This window comes from Molothrus aeneus, chromosome 8, assembly GCF_037042795.1.
Source record: "Molothrus aeneus isolate 106 chromosome 8, BPBGC_Maene_1.0, whole genome shotgun sequence".
Taxonomy (NCBI): Eukaryota; Metazoa; Chordata; class Aves; order Passeriformes; family Icteridae; genus Molothrus; species Molothrus aeneus.
The window spans coordinates 32,849,365-32,866,982 of NC_089653.1; the positions used below are offsets into that span (position 1 = coordinate 32,849,365).

The following is a 17,618-nucleotide window of genomic DNA, read 5'->3' on the forward strand; positions in this document are numbered from 1 at the left end:
AACTTAAAAAAAAAAGTATAAAAAGCTTTATTGTGGGGGGGAAATCCTTGTACTGTGTTTTATATTCATGGAACAAAGAAACTCAAATCCACTAGATAAAAAGGTCTACATTTATTCAAAATAAGTCACTTTTACTCAGGACAAGCAGTTTCTTCCGTGCTTGATATCATCTTTAACTCATTGTTTCTCATCAAATGTCTAGTGGTGATAAGGATTTCCTGAGATAATAAGATTCTATTTCTAAGCAGTAAAAATAAGTATTATCAGATGCTACTTGGTGTGCAAATTTGCAAGAATGGAAGAAAATTTCTCCACCCAAATATCAAATGCCCTCATTTTGGCTGCTGTTACATTATACAAAGCAGCAAGAATTGGAGGCAGCCACTTTCCAGAGCTGTGGTTTTAATGTGTATTTTCCCTTTTGGTTCCAGGAGCAAGGTTCCTCTCTTTTTTAGCATGAGTGGACTGTGGCTATTGAATGAGAACCTGTTCCATAGTCTGCTGTTAGTGGTGTGTGAGCCCAGACCTCAGGGACACATTTTTCAAATACTCCTGAAAAGCCAGAAATATCACAGGTCTTCAGGGGCACTTTTGTTGAGAGTTAGCGTGTTTTGGTTTTTTTTAACAACAAGAAAGTGTACAATAAGCAACAATTATCATTGAGATTATTAAGTCCACTTCTGTGGAGGATAATCTGAAATAAAGAAGTAAAAAGCACCCCTGCCACAGACCCAGGCAGGTACCAGAGTACCTACCATTACATAGTATGTTTATTCAAATATCACTGGACACGGTCCGCACTGACTTCTGCCACAGGGGGAAGAGTGGAATTCAAAATTTCTGTCTACCCTTGAGAAGAATTAACCAGCCTAATGCAGCCACAGCAGAGATAACTTCAGTGGTGTTGAAAGCATCAATTCCTACCCCAAATTCCTTCCTCCATTTCATCGCATCACTGAGGCTGGAAAAGACCTCTGAGACCATAAATCCAAGCTGTGACCAATCCCCAGGATGGGGACTCCCAACCTCCCTGGGCAGCCCCTTCACCCACCCTATAATCCCATCATCCCAGCTGGACACTGTGTCATGGGAAGGTGCCTATTCAAGGTTTCCAAGAAAAATTATTGCATCAAGGACTCAGACTCACCCAAGAGGCTTCAGCAACCATGGTGGGGTCACATTCCCACAGGGAAACAAGGATTTGAGGAGAGTCACGGCCACACGCAGATACTACAGTGGCTGGAAGGTAAAATCCATGAGGAATTCCCACAGGAACTATCACCACAGAAGCCTCAGCTGAAGAGGACACCAGGGTGCCACTCAGAATGTAAGGCAGTAAGTCAAAAAGCCAGAGACTGGTGCATTAAGCACTGAAAAGCATTATGTGACTGTGCTGGCATTTATCAGCCATCAGACATATCAAAGGATCTGAAAGAAAACAAAGAATATGGATGGCTTGTCTGCCCTGCAAACAGCTCTATTTTGCAAAGTACAGACAACTTTGGTGGCACAAACTGACACATAAGGACATGATTTCCCACTGGATAATGGCAAATCCTGGAGCAAAAACTGTCAGAAAATGTCTGGCTCTGCTTGGCCTTGCTATTATTTTTTCACTTTGCTTCTTGCTCATCTCAGGGCTGCCACTTTTGGGGCACGTGTTGAAGGCTGAACTGACTCGTATATGCTAGTGCAAGCTCTGACCTCTAAAGCCAGGCTCTCCCATTCCATGGTGTTGAAGACAGGCTAGCAGAGCTGCAATGGTCTGGGGCAGAGGCAGCACTTGGGATCATCACTCAGTGGTGTTGGGAAAGCCATGTTCTACACACAGACAAGATACTGCCATCCTGCATCCAGGATGTGCCCCCACTGCTGCCTTTTGACACTCAGCAAGGAAATGACACAGTGCCAGAGCACCTTCTCCCCTGCCTGCTCCCAGAGACACAACCAGCAGCTGTGCATGGGCTGCTCTCACTCCCTGCTTACCTCCTGGTGATGTTTAGTATTTGTTTAACCATATTGACAGAAGCACAGGATAAAGATCAGCTGAGCAAGCAGCAAAAATGATGCTGCAAGTTATTTCCTTGCCCAGGAATGCTGTGTGTGAGCAGTGGAGTCCCATGGGAGGGATGGATGTCATGCACCAGGAGTGCCATGGTCTTCTGAGTGTGGGGTTTCTTGGAGGCACTGTCAGACACCTTGTTCTGCCACAGGTAGCAAAGAAAACATTGCATCTAATCTCTCTGTTGTTGTTTCCTAAATGAAAGGCAGGTGAGCTTCTGCCCTGAGGGCTTCTGCTGCCATTTCTCTGAAAGGCTGGAAACTGCACCAGGTTTGGGAAGGAGCCCACTCCTACACACAGCAACTTGGCTGCAAAATTCAGGCCCTTTTATCCCAGGCAGAGCAGGCAGGTCTGGCAGCTGCACATCCGTGGCTGCAGGACTGTGCCTCAGCTTTGTTTCACACACAGCAAAGCCAACATCCCTCCCTCTCCATCTCCCACCCCGACACGGCTCCACAGTTTTTACTGGAACTCTTTTTTTTTTCCTTCATTCACCCTGAGGTAAAAACCAGTCATGGAAAGAAAATTTCAGCTCAAACAAATGTTAAATGTGGCAAAATCACAAGCTCATGGGAACAGGACCCAAAAGAGGGGCTGCTGGACAAGTCTGACTGCTGACAGCACCAGCAGCTCCACCTCTAAAGCATACTTTGACCCACTATGGAATAAGACACAATTCCACAAACAGGAATTATGTAAACCACTCTGCATATATTATTTGCAAAAGCCCCAGCCATTCAATGGGTCCATCCCACCACCCATATGGATCCAATTACAGAAGAGGCACCCAAAGTCTCTGGGACAAGCAGAAGAGAAAGAAATGGGTAAGCCAAGACCACTGTGAGCACAGTCCAACTTCACTTCATTCGGGTGGGCATCAGCAACCCACTTAATTGCTGACAGACTATTCAAAACATCTTTGCTGCAGGCTGCTGCCCTGAAATTCCTATATGCCCCTAGGTCTGGACTTTTATCCCACCCATATGCCTCTACAGATCAAAATCTGTGACCTGGTCAAAAAGCTCACATCTTCAAACTAGCCTGCTCAGAGCAAAAAGTCATGCTGTCACACAAAGATGTCATAAATAAATATTTAAAAAACCAAAACCAGAGGAGCTGGTGAAGCTGAGCCACGCGCTGAGACTGCACAGCTCCTCTCTTTGGAAGACTCATAAACCTGCCTGTAAAGGCTGTGAACTGGCTTTTTAAACTATACCACCTCCTTGTATGGCTTGGATTATTTTTCCACGCCAGATGTACGTTTAACAGAGTAATACAAACACTGCAACTCCTTAATAAACTCTTTTAATGCCCCGACAGTTTGTAAGGCATTTCCCTCAACATGTGTCTGGTTATGGTTTCAGCAAGCCTGCAGGAAGAAGAAGAATCTGTCTGGCAGTTTGGACAGTGATTACAACATGTAGCCCGAGGATATTTCACCTCCAGACCTGCCACCATCCTGCTGCATGGAATAAAGTCCATTCCCAGCAAACTCTGCAAGGCTTTGTGTGGGGAATAGTAAAAGGGATGGTATATGCAACCTCAGGAAAAGCACAGAAATCCACCTCTGTGCTGCCAGACATTTAGTCTTTCATCAGGTAAATGCAGCTTTGTATGCCATTCACATTTAAAGGGAAAAGCTTCTTAAGTGCTTCCACAGAACAGGAAATCGTTAAAAGCAGCTATTTTGGACCACATTGCCCTAAGCTCGATGGAGCAATAGATTCTTCTCACTGAACACAATTCTGTTTGCAAAGACTCCTCCATCTACTGAACTAGTTCCCTAATTTCTCATCATCTTTCACTGATTATTCAATATACCTTTCCAGAAAAATGATAATTTTTTTTCAAAGTGTGTTTTTACAGCAGCTGGGATGGCCCCTTTCAGTGCTTTTCTATGCTATAATCCAAGATTAGGAGCCTATAGTAAAAATAGCCATCAGAGAGGCCAGTAGAGTATTCAGCTGTCCTACAAATCTAGTATTTTGGCAAATCCAAAGCTTTTTGCATTTCTCAAGGTAATTTTTACAATGCTTCTCACACTCAGTCCTTGTCTGTTGCTTCCAAATACAACACAGCAGTGTCTCCCATCATTTCCATCAAATTACAAACCTGGTGGCAAATGACAAAGTATACTTAAAGAAGTTATGTCTCCTGCACATTTACAGATTAGAAAATAATATCTTTTGACCAAGAAAGAAGGGAAAAAAGCTCATATATCAGAGAAAAATAATCTAAACTTCAATCACATCTAAAGCTCCGTTAGCGGGTTTGTCGTACAATCCTTTTGAATTTCTTGTACACTCAGCAACTAGATCTGATGGTAAACATCAAACCAGAAAGGCAGCTTTTGAAAATCCAGGCTCAGCTGATAGAACTCTTTTAAGTCAAGTTCAAAGTAAGTTTTGAAGATGAGATAGTGTGCTACACCTGAGCGTTTATGACATTCAGTAGGAGAAAGAGGCAACTCCACACTGCAGCATACCTGGATACTCCCTCCTAACTCCTCTGCTCTGCTTTGCCTCCCCTTTTCCAAAATCAGCAGAGCAAAATTAAAAGAGCTAAGTAATGATGAGTTTAAAACAGCAGCAGTGTAGAGTAAGCAATAACACAGAAAAGTCAAGGCAAAATCTACCCTCGTCCTGCTGGTCAGCATTTCACACTGAAACTCCACAAAGCCCCACACGTTTTGCTCAAACGGGTGCAGCACAACTCCCCTGTGAGCTCTGTGCTTTCTTCCACCACTAAATCTCGTTGGCATTCAAGTTATACTGCAAATTGTTACCCTGCAGGCCACAATCCATCTCCTTAAGAGCAGCTGAACACTGGAACTCCTGAAGAGATGTGAGATACTCCTCCTAAAATAACACTCTGCTCTGCACTTCTTGCTGATGGCAGAACTTGCATGAGCGTTGGAGAATTATTGGAGTGTACACCAAAAAGTCAGAGCTTGTTTGCCACCACTTGATTTCTGTCATAAGTAACTTAACAGCATGTGAGCTGCAATAGCAAATGTTTCCTAAAAACTTTTTCTGCTGGAAAATTACTCTTGAAGGTAAAAGTCACCTGTGCTGAGACACTCTAAGACACCATGAATGAAGAATTGCAGCAAACCTGCCTGACCCCCACACACTGACCAAATAAAAGCTGCTACAACGATGTGCTCAAAACCATAAGAACAACAACTCCAACATTTTCCATCATTTTCTTACAGGATGACAGTAAATATATTTTAAATTGGGACTGACCAAATTGTTTTAGTAGAAATTAGGATAAGAGGAGGTGACTTGGTAATTAAGCAAAAATCTTAGTCACAGGACTACACATGACTTCCAAGGGAGTAACCAGAGAACTGTGAATGTATTTCGAACCTACAGAGAGGACAGGGAATCCAGCCCTGGATTTGGATCGCTTCATGCCTAAGTACTGAAAGAAACAAGGAAAAATTAGATATCCTATCCTAATCATATATCAAAAAAATGAAAGCACACTCTTACCTTCACAAATTCTGTCCAGTCGCTGCCGCTTGACTTTGTGTTTATCCACAAGTGCCATTCTTGATGGGATTTTGCAACTTTCTGACTCAAACAGCACAGCAGTCCCCCAGGAGCTTAGGAGAACTCACAGGAATCGGCATGCATACCGCCACCGTGGATCTGCAGAGAAAGGAGAGCATTCATAAGGTTTGCTCCCTTCCCATCCCTGGTAGTGCTCAAGGCCTGGGAGGATGGATCTCAAAACCTGGGATAGTGGAGGGTGTCCCTGCCCTCTGCATGGGATGGAACAAATGGGCTTTAAGGCCCCTTCCAGCCCAAACCAATGCCAGATTTCCAGCACACCAGTGAGATCTGCCTGTGCCCAACAGCAGAGCGGGTTTTGGAAAGGACAGCTCTGAGCTTGCCCCCCACAAGTCACACAGCTGGCACCACAAATCAGTCTCTTTGTCCTCCCTGAGATTCAGAAAACCAGCCTCGCACACAAGAACTGCCAAAGCACTGCATGGGCTTCCCAGTTTTATTTATGACTGAAAAATCTATTCCTAGTGGATACAATCCATGAGGTTATTTTGTAGCCTCACAGATGCTGAAAGATTCTTAGAGAGTATATAAAACAGGGGAAGTAGTTCTTGCTCTGCCAGAACTGTCATACACAAAACACTTTCATGTTTAAACCTTGCCCTGTAAAAGTCATCAATGGACCTTGAATTTACAAGAAGACCTTGATGTATATTCCAGCTGTCACCACAGCCTGTCCTTGCCCTCATACTTGAAGGGCCAGCCTTAAACTTCGGGTACTGTTTCTAGTGCACACATTTTCAATGCCAGGGAGATAAAATCATCCATGAAGCCACGTGTGGGGCTGATTGACAAGAAATTCTCTCCAAAGAGACAGCAGCTAAAGGTTTTCTGCATTCAGGTGGCACAGAGGAAGACCCTTAATGGATACTCTGAGGTCTGACACATTTTGCTCCTACAGAGAGCCAAAGGTTTGTTTAATCCCTGAACACTGACCTGATTCAGCTGTGGCTCTGAATGTGCTGTTGAGGTACTTCTACCAGGTTGGATTTTTTGATGTAAAACCCAGGTGAGAGTTTTTCAAAGCAAGTTCCACAACAGCATTCATGAATCAAGACACGGAAGAAGAGACCTCATGCTGACAACTGGATTCCAACAATCCAACATAACACACACTAATATTTTATGCAACTGCTGACTCAAAATCCTCTTTTGTATTTCAAGGTGAAGACAGATGACCCTGGTAGCAGCTACAAACCTTCCCAAGGAGGGATCCTGCTCAAGAAAAAGGCCTTTGCTCCCCCCAGCCATCCACCACTCACTGCAAGGCACCAAAAGAACAGAATTAGTGTAAATCTGTGATTTCTAGAGGCAAAGCAAAGCATCACCACATTTTCAGAAGCTTTGCATGGAGAGGAGAGGAAGAGGAAGGTAGAAATGAGTGCAAGAACAGCAAGAAACCCTCTCCTGAGTGGCCATCTGTATCACCCTGTAGAGTCCCAACCTCTCTGCCTGCATACAGTAGAGTGGTTTAAAAAAATTGAAACAAATTCTGAAAAGCCAGCAGTAACCACAAACTTGGCACCATTCATTCAAACTGAGCCCCAAACAGCTCCTCTCCAGCAGGTGAATTTTCACACTGCAGCATCTGCAAACAAAATTTTTGTGACAAACCAAAAAAAGGTCTGGTTCACGAAATGCAGGACACAAGAGAAGACACCACAGCAGAAAATCCAGGTTGATGTCCAGAAGTTGACCTTGGGCAGCGTTTGTAACCTGGAGTTTTGCTTCCCCTTGTGTAAGAAGCAACACTTAACTCATCCTCTGGAGCACCCTGGCAGGTTCACATAGCCCAGTCAGGCATTTCTACTTTGCACTTTATTCTCCTGCACCAGCACTGGCTCTCCCAAAAACACTCCAGTAACTTCGCAGAAAACCCAGTTAACCAGTGCAGTTGGCTGAGGATGAGAGGGGTAAAGGCTCTAACAAAGCTGCTGCACTCTGGGATGACAATTTCATGGAGATTATTGTTATTATCATAAATGGTTATCAATTATGCATCACATTGATAGTTAATTTCCAAAAGGAAAGGCCTCGTGTCGGTACAGCTGAATTCCAACTAAGGATGATCGGCGATTTCCTGGTAGTTAATGGCCAATTTCCCAGCAGCACAACTGCAGCATAATCACTGAGATTTATAGCAATAATTAATTGATTTTTTTAAAACATAGGGATGCTAAAGAGCACGATTCCCACTCATATTAAAAATTAATGCAACATTCTAGGAGATGCAGAAAACTTCCATTCCGGAGGCAGAAGCTTGGTACAGTCAAAATATTTCATGCAACAAAAATTAAGCTGTTAGTGTAGCTAAAGCCCAAGTTGCTAGTGGCATTTCCATGATCAACATTTACAGGCACACACATGATTTTTTTACCTCTATTACATCCCATTCCACATTCAGGGAGAAATACCAGGTTATAAAAAAAAAAAAACCACATCAGAAGAGAAAGTTTCCATTTTGTTCTGAAAATACTCAAATGGTTCATTGTGTTGGGGCTGCAACTCTTTCCCCTTTTACTTCCCCAAACAAAACCAATTTGCAAAGTGTACTTAATTCTGACAGAGTGCATTTTCTGATGGACAAATGCATCCATTAAAGTTTTTTTTTTCCCCCAGCCATCTCAATTCCCTGCATTACTCCCTGGAGGAAAACTTCCTACAAAAGAAACTAATAACAATCAGAGAAATTACTGCTCATCAGAGTCCTACACAGCTTAATGTAATGCCCATGAATGAGCTCCTTCCTAATGACATGAACTGCCCCATCTTTGTCTGACAGGTGTCCTTGGTGGTACCAACCAGCAATAAAAGCCCAGCTCAGAAGACTTATTGAAAATGTGGCAGGAGCTGCTGAGCAGATTTGGCAGGGATGGATAAAATGGAGAAAAGCAGATGTGTGGGGCACAGAAACAAGAGGATATTCCCCAGCCCTTTCATGAGGCTGTAATTAAGAAAGCAGTTCTTCTATTTGTGGGATGGAAGATGCAATTAGTTGTGCACCCAACTTCAATCTATCCCCAATGGATTCCACAGCCAGCCCAATCTCAAAACAATCCCAGGGCTAAATGTCCCCCACCATAAAATAAACACAATCAGACTTGGCAGAACAAAAATCGTGGTCAGCAATTAAAAGACAAGAAAACCTCATTGTCTAAGGAAATTTGAGAGGAAGAGGCACGCGCACAAAAATTGTACTTCATCCTCAGCAAGATTAGGAAACAAGTGAAGTGATTTACATATAGTAATTGCATGGCCTGTGTTAGCCTCCAACAGTGTCTTTCAAAATGTAAATTTTCTTGAAAACCCTTGGACACGATGATAGCCCATAGCTATTTATTTATTTAAGGCAGGAATTTACTTAAATACAACACTTTAGGAAAAACCTCAATCCTGAAGTAACACATTTAAATAACTTCTAAATACTGCCTGTTAAAGAGCACAATCCACAAGCCAGAAAATAAGAGCAGAGAAAGCTGTATTAGGGCTTTTTTTATCCTGACTTTTGATGGAAAATGGAAAGAAATAAAGGTGATCTTCCAAAATAAGATGCACAATTAGATAAAAGTAAGAGAAAGTGATCTCATGAAGAACATTCTGTCTTCTAAGCTCTTTCTCAACTTACTCTTTTGTATCATCTTTTTATGGCACATGAGGTAGGAGAGGAGCATAAATATCAATCACAGAAGGGTTTGGGTTGGAACAGACCTTAAAGATGAATCAGTGCCACCCCCTGCCATGGGCAGGGACACCTCCCACTAACCCAGGCTGTCCAACCTGGCCTTGGACACTTCCAGGGACGGAGCATCCACAGCTTCTCTGGGCAACCTGTGCCAGGGGGCAACATCTCTTTGAGGGCATCCATCACAGGCCCTGCCACCAAACCACCCAGCACCTGGCAGGGGGTTGAGATAAGCCCTTTCCAGTGCTCCAGACACAACATCTCACACGTTCCCTGTCTGTGCACAGCCTTGGGAAAGCAGGATGGTGTTCCCTACACCCTGTTCTGTGACAAACCAACTGACTACATTTTCTACCCTCTATGAAATAAGCAGCAACAAAATGGAGAGTCTCTACTACAGAAAGCTACCAGCTCCACAAACTGCAAAAGGTCCCATTTCCAAACAGCAAAGGACAAATTCCATCCTTCTTTCCTCACATCTACACTGGGTTTTTACATGTACAATTCCTTACCTCAACAAGTCCAAATGTTTTGATGGTACTGCAGGGTATTTCCTGAGCTCTCAAGAAAAGAGAAGTTTCTGGAGAAGGTTTTGTACTCATGATTACTGCAGAACATCAGTCCTCTCAGCTGGAAGCAGAGCAGGGTGCCCAAGCAGAATTGTTGAAGTCAGTATCTGCTGATACCAGGGGCAGCTCTCCCTGTATCCTCCTCTGTGTAAGGCCCAGTTTTTCACAGCTCAATCACACTTGAATTGAGATCTGAAGGCAAGAACAGCCCTCAGAGGTGTGAACTGCTCCAGCCCTGCCTCAGCATCCCTGGGTATTCACTATCCTGAGCTCTGGCCATTCCCACTGCCCAGTGTGTCAGCTGCCTGGGGAGGCCAGGAGGGGCTGGGAACCAGAGCTCAGTGTAAGAAAGGCAAGGCAGGGAAAAGAAAGCAGGAGCCACGCAGAGATAATGACAGGGGAGGGAAGGGACAAAGGAGACGGCACAATGCAGGAGGAGCACTTGGAGAACATTCTGTCATCCTTCCTCCCAGCCGGCCCTCAGTGCAATGCCCTGCTCAGCCCCCATCACACCTGCCTCTCCCTCCCAGACTGCAGGGGAGGAGGGAAGCACGGAAGGGAAGGGACAGACAGACAGCACGGTCCTTCTGGGGATGGGTTTTTTGGGATATTGTCTCTTAAAGCACAACGAGACAACTCGGGAAGCTCACAGTGTTAAGACACCATTAAACCAAATAGCCCAGTAGGAACCAAAAACAGATTAAACATTTATACAAATAGTGAGAACAAACACGGAATTTCAGTACCCAAAATAGGTTGGGGTTTTTTTTTTAAATAATGCCTCAGAGATATAAACTCACTCACTTGGGAAGAGGAATCACAGAGTTTCTATGGGGCCAGGGTTTGACTTCTCCCATTCCACTAAACACTCAGCCATCATATGTGAAATAGGATGCTAGGGGAAAGAAAAAAAAAGGCTTTTTCTCATTTTTTGGAGAACTACCCTGGCTGTAAATCACACCTTGGGTTTCACTGGGGTAGAGTTAATTTCCTTTGTGGTCCCTGGTGTGGGGTGCTGGTTTGGCTTTGCACTGGAAACAGGGTTCATAATCCAGGGATGTTTTGGTTATTGCTGAGCAGGGCTTACACAGAGTCAAGGCCTCTGCCTCTTGTACTGCCCTACCAGTGAGGGGGCTGGGGGGACACAAGGAGTTGGGAAGGGACTCAGCCAGGACAGCTGATGCCAGCTGACCCAGGGATATCCCAGACCATGAGGTGCCATGCTCAGCATGTAGAGTGGGGAAGAGGAAGGAAGAGGGGGGGATGTCTGGAGTGTTGGTGCTTGTTTTCCCAAGTCACGACTATGCATGATGCAGCCCTGCTATCCTGGGCATGACTGAACACCTGCCTGCCCATGGCAAGTGGGGAGTGAATTCCCTCTTTTGCTTTGCTTGCATGCAGGGCTTTTGCTTTCCCTATTAAAGTGCCTTTATCACAACCCACGAGTTTTCTCACTCTTATGCTTCCGATTCTCTCTCCCATCCCTCGGGAGGGAGTGAGTGACTGCATGGGACTGAGCTGTCAGCTAGGACTAAACCTCAACACCCTCCCAGCAGTCTGCAACCCCCCCAGACCATCATCACCCTCAAAACAGTGAGGGCAGGACTCCTGCTATGAAGCCATTATTAATTAGGTTTAATGTTTTTAGCAGTTATTATGATTTTGCTGCCATGGAACATTGGGTGATGTTCTGCGTTAAGGCTTCTCCGTGGGAATGCCTGGATGCTGCTGGGGGTGGCAGGAAGAATTATTTGTCCAGCTTGTCCTCCAGCTCAGAAACCTAACAACCAAAACCTCACCCTTCAACTGCCTGCCTGGTGCCTTCCCCCAAAACCTGCTGGGGAAGGTGCACTCCCTGGATGCAGGGAAAACAGGGAGGCAGCAGGTTAAACGTGTTCATATAGAGCCAGCACTCCCACATGAGCACCTGCTGGTGGCACACAAAGGACTCTTCCACTCCTCATCACACAGAAAAGGTGAATAACACCCTGTACGAGTCTTGTGCTGAAGAAGTGGTAACAATTTTGAGGAACCTGCAATTATATGAGTGAACAAAATGTACCATAATGGCATATGAGCCTGCACATCTGCTGCTAAATTAAACATGCTACATAATGATGCAGACCACATCTTAAAACACTATGCAGCGAGATAGAGACTCTGCCAAAATAATGAGGCTTCAAAGATGACACAGAGAGCCTGATCCTGCAGCCCTTACAGACCCTGAAAGTCACAGTGATTATTCCTCAGCAGTTCTACTCCATCAAAGTTACCTGTTGACTCAGGAGAAGAAGAGTCACAATTATATACAGGTGCCCTTCAAAGGGAAAAAAGACATATGGGTTTGTAGCATTTTTCTTCCTCTCCATCTTAATGATGCATAAAGCATAGGAAAGGTTTTTGTTTGGAACTGGATTTTTAGAAAAGTTTCTGTAAGAATCGTGTGTCAGGCTACAAATTCCTCTCCAGACTGGGTTCTCAGCAGCCAGACAGATATTATGAAGATCAATTGAAATGACAGTATTCAAGTTGCCTCAATAGCCATGGTACAAATATAAGGGAGTGAGACATCCCTTTTATTTTCAACTTCTTTTACCTATTTCAATTTTCAACATTAGTGATTTGCTCTTGACTTCGAGAAAAGAAGATCCAGACAATGCTCCCTTGTCAAGTAGTAACAGCCCTCCACAGATCTTCTGTGAGCTTTCAAGCAAAACTAGGAAATACCAGAACTGGCACTCCTTTCATTCCTAAAGCTGAAATACAAACAAGCAACCCCAACAGACAGCAAGAAAATTGCTTTAAAGAAAATAACTGTCATCTCTCTTTCTGGCACCAGAAGTGAAGCAGGTCGATGCTCTGCTTACCCTGCACCAACAGCCTTCAGAGGCTGGTGGTGGGCAAAACAATAAACAGGAGCTGAACCCCAATTATCCACTTAGCTTTGAGAGTGCCTAATCTATTTGCTAATTAATCATGGGCCTCCTTCAACCTCTCTTATCTTGTTTTTCTAAGTATCTGATGCTGATAACATGCACACCGATCTTGCTGAAGCATGAAAAGGCTGGAAAAGTACCCGTAAGTTTTCAAATGAAACAAGAGGAAAAGATACATAAATAATTTTACATTCTCCAGGGATCCCTGTCATACTGGAAAATAAAATCTCACTCTACTTTTTACCAAAATTCCTTAAATTACAAATTACTGACTTGCACTAATCACAAAGATCAACGCTGGAGAAAGGCGAATCTTCACTGTTTGCACATCTGGATAAGCAAAAGCTTTTCTCTACTCAAGCCATTAATTGTTCCTGTACCAAAAGCAGCACAGCAGGTTAGAAATCCTGAGAAAAATGAGTATTTGCTGGTTTGTGGGATGAGTTATGCAGTTACTTGTCCATTAGAGGGCATTTTATACTGCGGAGTGAAGTGCCGGCAGCTTGGGAACAGCATCACTAACCCCATCTGGAGCTGCTGGAGAACAGTTTCTGTCGACTCTCATTTAGTAATTGCCACTTTTCAACCTTTCCATATGCTGCATATAGATGAGCAAGCAAGAGCAAGGACAAGAAGAAAATAAGATGAAAAAGCTATGAAAAAAGTCCTGCTTAAAAAAACCCTTTGGTGTGCAGCTATTGTTGCTTCCAAGGTTTGGTTTTGTTCAGCTCACTTCTTCCCCCCCGCCACCCCAGCTACAACACAGCAAACTTCATCTTTTCCCTCTCACAAATAGCACTTTATATTTTAAATTGTGAACATGATTAACAGAGAACAACTGCAAACTGTGCCGTGGCATCATTACCCATCACTGGAGCTAGATGGGAGAGCTCATCCATCTCTGGAGCTGAACAAAGGCAAATCCAGCTTCCTCAGTGCCAAGAGGCAGGACATGGCCACTTACCTTCAGATGTCTCCTTCTGGTGACTACTTATACTGCTAAACGTGAACTGTAAATTGCTTTCAGCTTCTGCTGGCTAGGGAACCACACAAAGCCACCCACTCCCCCACTCCAGTGGTTTTCCTCTCCTCATACAAATGCAAATCAAATTAGGAAAGAGGCAGATATCTCACTATACATCTCCAAATATACGTATGTTTGTAATCAGGGTGGCCAAACTTCCTGAGTATGAGCTGCATACCAAAATCTCCATGGGGCCAAGAGCCACATGTACCAAGAGCCAGCCTCTGTACCCCTTCCTGCCACACACATCCCATGCCCCTGTGAATCCCTGTGTTTCTCCCATCCCCATGACTCTATGCTGCTGATCCCCCAAGCCCACCTCCCTCTGTGATCTTGGGGTTTGTTTGCAGAGGCACCTGAGCAGCACCCAGAGCTCCTGCCTTGCAGGATGTGACTGAACATCTGCATGTAGCAAACACTCCTGCAATACTCACAAGTTACTCCTGAATTCCTCCTCAGTAGAAAGTTCAAAGCAGCAACAAAAATCTGAACCACCCCAGGATCAGCACATTCCCTTGGGAGCCCAAGCCAAAGTACCAAGACTACAACCAGGACCATTTCTCTTTGAGACTCTTGCAAGTCCTTGGCTCTGTATTGCTACTCCTAATTAAAAGAAATAATAAAATAAGGATGAGGATATCCTTACAGGCAAAGCCATGGCATACTCAGTGTCCTGAGTTGTAACCAGGTGCTGCTGCATTGCATTACCTGACAAGGACATGATGGCACCCACATCCCAGCCCTACAGATGTACAGGACGCTCAACTGGAGTGTCTCCAAGTCTGGAATTCTAGCCTTCACTCCTAATTTCTTAATTCTTCCACAATCAGGAGCAGACAATTAAATATTACATGGACACCCACACTGGGAAAAGATCACACCAGCCCCCTTCTTCAAATCCCAGTTGAGGCCCAGAGGAGGAACCTTCAGCCCTGCAGGAGATTCCACCATTCACCCAAAGGAAGAGCAAAGATGAAGCCCCTCCTGCCCCAGCAAACCAGGAGACTCAGCTTTCCTCCAGCACACTGAACTCCACCACACATGGCACAAATTCAATCACTTGGAATCTTTGTCCTGGGATCTCTGCCTGGACTGGGAATAGTGAAAGGCATCAGTGACACTCTTCTGTCTCCAGGAAATCTTTGGAGTTATAGTTTGCCCTTATCTTAGCGCTTATATTTACAAGCCACTCTTACATAAAAAGCACTCATCTGCATTGACTTATTTAGCAACATGAAATAAAATAGCCTGAAGCTATTCATGTTGCTTAACGTACTTATTTTTTTAATGTAGACTATGCTCTGTGTAAAGGAATATTCAAAGGGGAAAACTGTGGTTTGTTTGTAACACTTATTACTATCACTGAAGAAAATATGTTCTAACAAGTCTCAGAAGGGGGAAACACGTGTAATACCTTTAACAGCTAAGCTAATTCATCTTCTGCTGCCCAACTGCTGGCAAAATCTCAAATGGAAACTCTCAGAATGGAAACATGGAAAAACCCCTTTCTCATGGTCTGAGACCTGTTCCCACTATACAATCTCTTTCCACCGGAGTGAGTCCTGTTTGTTTTCAGCACACAGCAGCTTTACTCGACAAAAAAAAAAAAAAGAGAGTTCAAGAGTTCAAGGCTACGTCTCCATTCAGGCGTACACCCACAATGAGAACCGGGCTCTCCGGCCGGCGCTGGAGGCATTCCTCTCCCTCCACCTACCCACAAAAGGGCCTTGTCTGAGGGAAATGAGGAAGGAAGGAAGGGGCAGGATGCAAAGAACAGCAGAGAGGAGAAGAGCCCAACCAGGTGTTGGGGCATCAAGCACCAAGGAGGGCTTGGATCATGAAATGGGTCAGCAATGAGGATGGAGGATGGCTTTTGGAGTAACCAAGGGTCTGGGGAGCCCCCAAGGATCTGCCATGCTCCAGACAATTCTGAGCTCCACGGGGTCAGGCATAGGCACAGGCAGGATGGAAATGTGTGAGTGTTTCCATGAAGTCCCGTGGGAAAGAGCCTGTCGGGATGTGGGGTGGCTGCAGGATGGCTCAACTGAGGAACGCTGCCTCCTCCTGTCCCTCCCATCCCATCCCATCCCTCCATCCCTGCCTCTCCCTGCTGCTTCCAGCATCACTCACACGGAGAACAAGGAGAGGAAGGAGGGAGCCAAGTGAGTGGACAGGTTTAGATAACAGCAATAAATAAGATGAAATAATTCTCCCACAACCAACTTTTAGCCAAGAGTACCCTCTGCAACCACCAGGTTTGCATCATCTACAGATTTTATTCCAAGCCTTGCCAGCTCCCTGTAGCAGGGCAATTTTGGGATTTAACAACACTCAGGTTACTGACCTAAATTCAGACAGGCTCATCTGGAGCCGTAACGGTCCATTGTGTGCCCAGGCCCGCTCAGGACTCCTCAATACACAGATTATTGATGCAATGAACTGTGACGGCTCCTATAGAGCTGTTAGGGTTTATTGTAGCAACACCTACTCGGGGTCCCTTTAATGCGCGGATCGGTGACACAATAGACAGAAACGGCCACGACTTGGGGATGCATTATCCCACGGATCACTGGCGTGACAGCCATGGCTCCAGCCTCCTGCCTCAGAGCAGCCAGCAGCAAACGCGCCCAAACCTCACGTTCCCAAATCCTGGGGAAGATGGGGAGGATGGCAGAGAGGTGCAGGACCTGGCCTTCCTACCTACAGTGCCCCCCTACCCACTCGAACCTCTGAGAGGTGGCATTTGCAGACAGCAATTTGCTACTGAAAATAAGGATTTATAATGAAAGCCCTGGTGGGATCAAACTTTTAGCAAGAACAGCCACAGGCCTGCATTATAGATCAAGGCTAAAAATCCCGTCTGAGAAATACATGGAAATTAGCCAGAAAAAAATCAGCATCCAATTTTCAGCATTAAAAAAAAAAAAAAAAAAAAAAAAAAAAAATTATGTTCCAAGAGAATGCGACGAAAGCAGGCGCAGAAGAAAAGTGCTCAAATATCTGTATTTCTCTCTTCTTTGCTTCTTAAAGAACAAAAATAACCTTATGAGGCTGAGAACTAAGTACTGTTTAAAGAAAGTCACTGGCACAGGGAGACCTGGGGCTGAGGAAAGGAAAATGAAGACATCACCATGAATCAAGTGTTTGCAGCCTCCTCACAAACATCAGCGAACAGTTCAAAAAGCTGCAGCTGGCTTTGCACTATTGCCTGCATCTTCCCCACCATTTACCAGGAGCTTTTTTTAACGTCGGTGACACTTCACATTCAAAACTGCAGTTAAAAATAGACCATTGGTCCTCCCCTTTTAGCCCTGCAAATTCCCTCCCCTCCTCTCTGCCTCCCCACACACTCACTGGTCCCTCCTTCCCCTCCTGCCCTGTTGTCAGCCACGGGGTGATGGAGGGGTGAGGGGGGCCCTGCCCAGCTGCAAGTCCCAGAATCATGGAATCACAGAACAGTTTGGGTTGGAAGGGACCTTACACACTGGATAACTCCAAACGCCTTCCACTAGACCAGCTTGCTCCAAACCCCATCCAACCTGCCTTTGAACACTTTCAGGGTCCTCCCACTGCTGCCCAGGACCTCATCTGACCCTGGGAGCATCCCTTTCTCATTTCATCCCAGAGCTCGTAGCTTTATTTACAGGAATGAAGGCAATGGCTCTATTCTTGGTTTCCCCTCCCACCTGCTTGTGCAGAAGATGCGAGTCTAAGGCTGTAAAAAACAAAGCACCCAACACAATGTTTTCTCCCTGGCCTTAAACCCTGCA

General features: G+C 44.9%; 1 protein-coding gene across 2 annotated transcripts in view; it reads right to left on the reverse strand.

Moving 5' to 3' along the window:
- CTBP2 (C-terminal binding protein 2) overlaps positions 1-17,618 on the reverse strand; it is a 132,406-nt gene that overhangs the window by 49,820 nt on the left and 64,968 nt on the right. For both annotated transcript variants that reach the window (XM_066554992.1, XM_066554993.1), the window contains exon 2: positions 5,560-5,718. In XM_066554992.1, coding sequence (XP_066411089.1) covers positions 5,560-5,617 — 58 coding nt within the window. In that variant the 5' untranslated portion in view covers positions 5,618-5,718. The remainder of the gene's footprint in view (positions 1-5,559; positions 5,719-17,618) is intronic.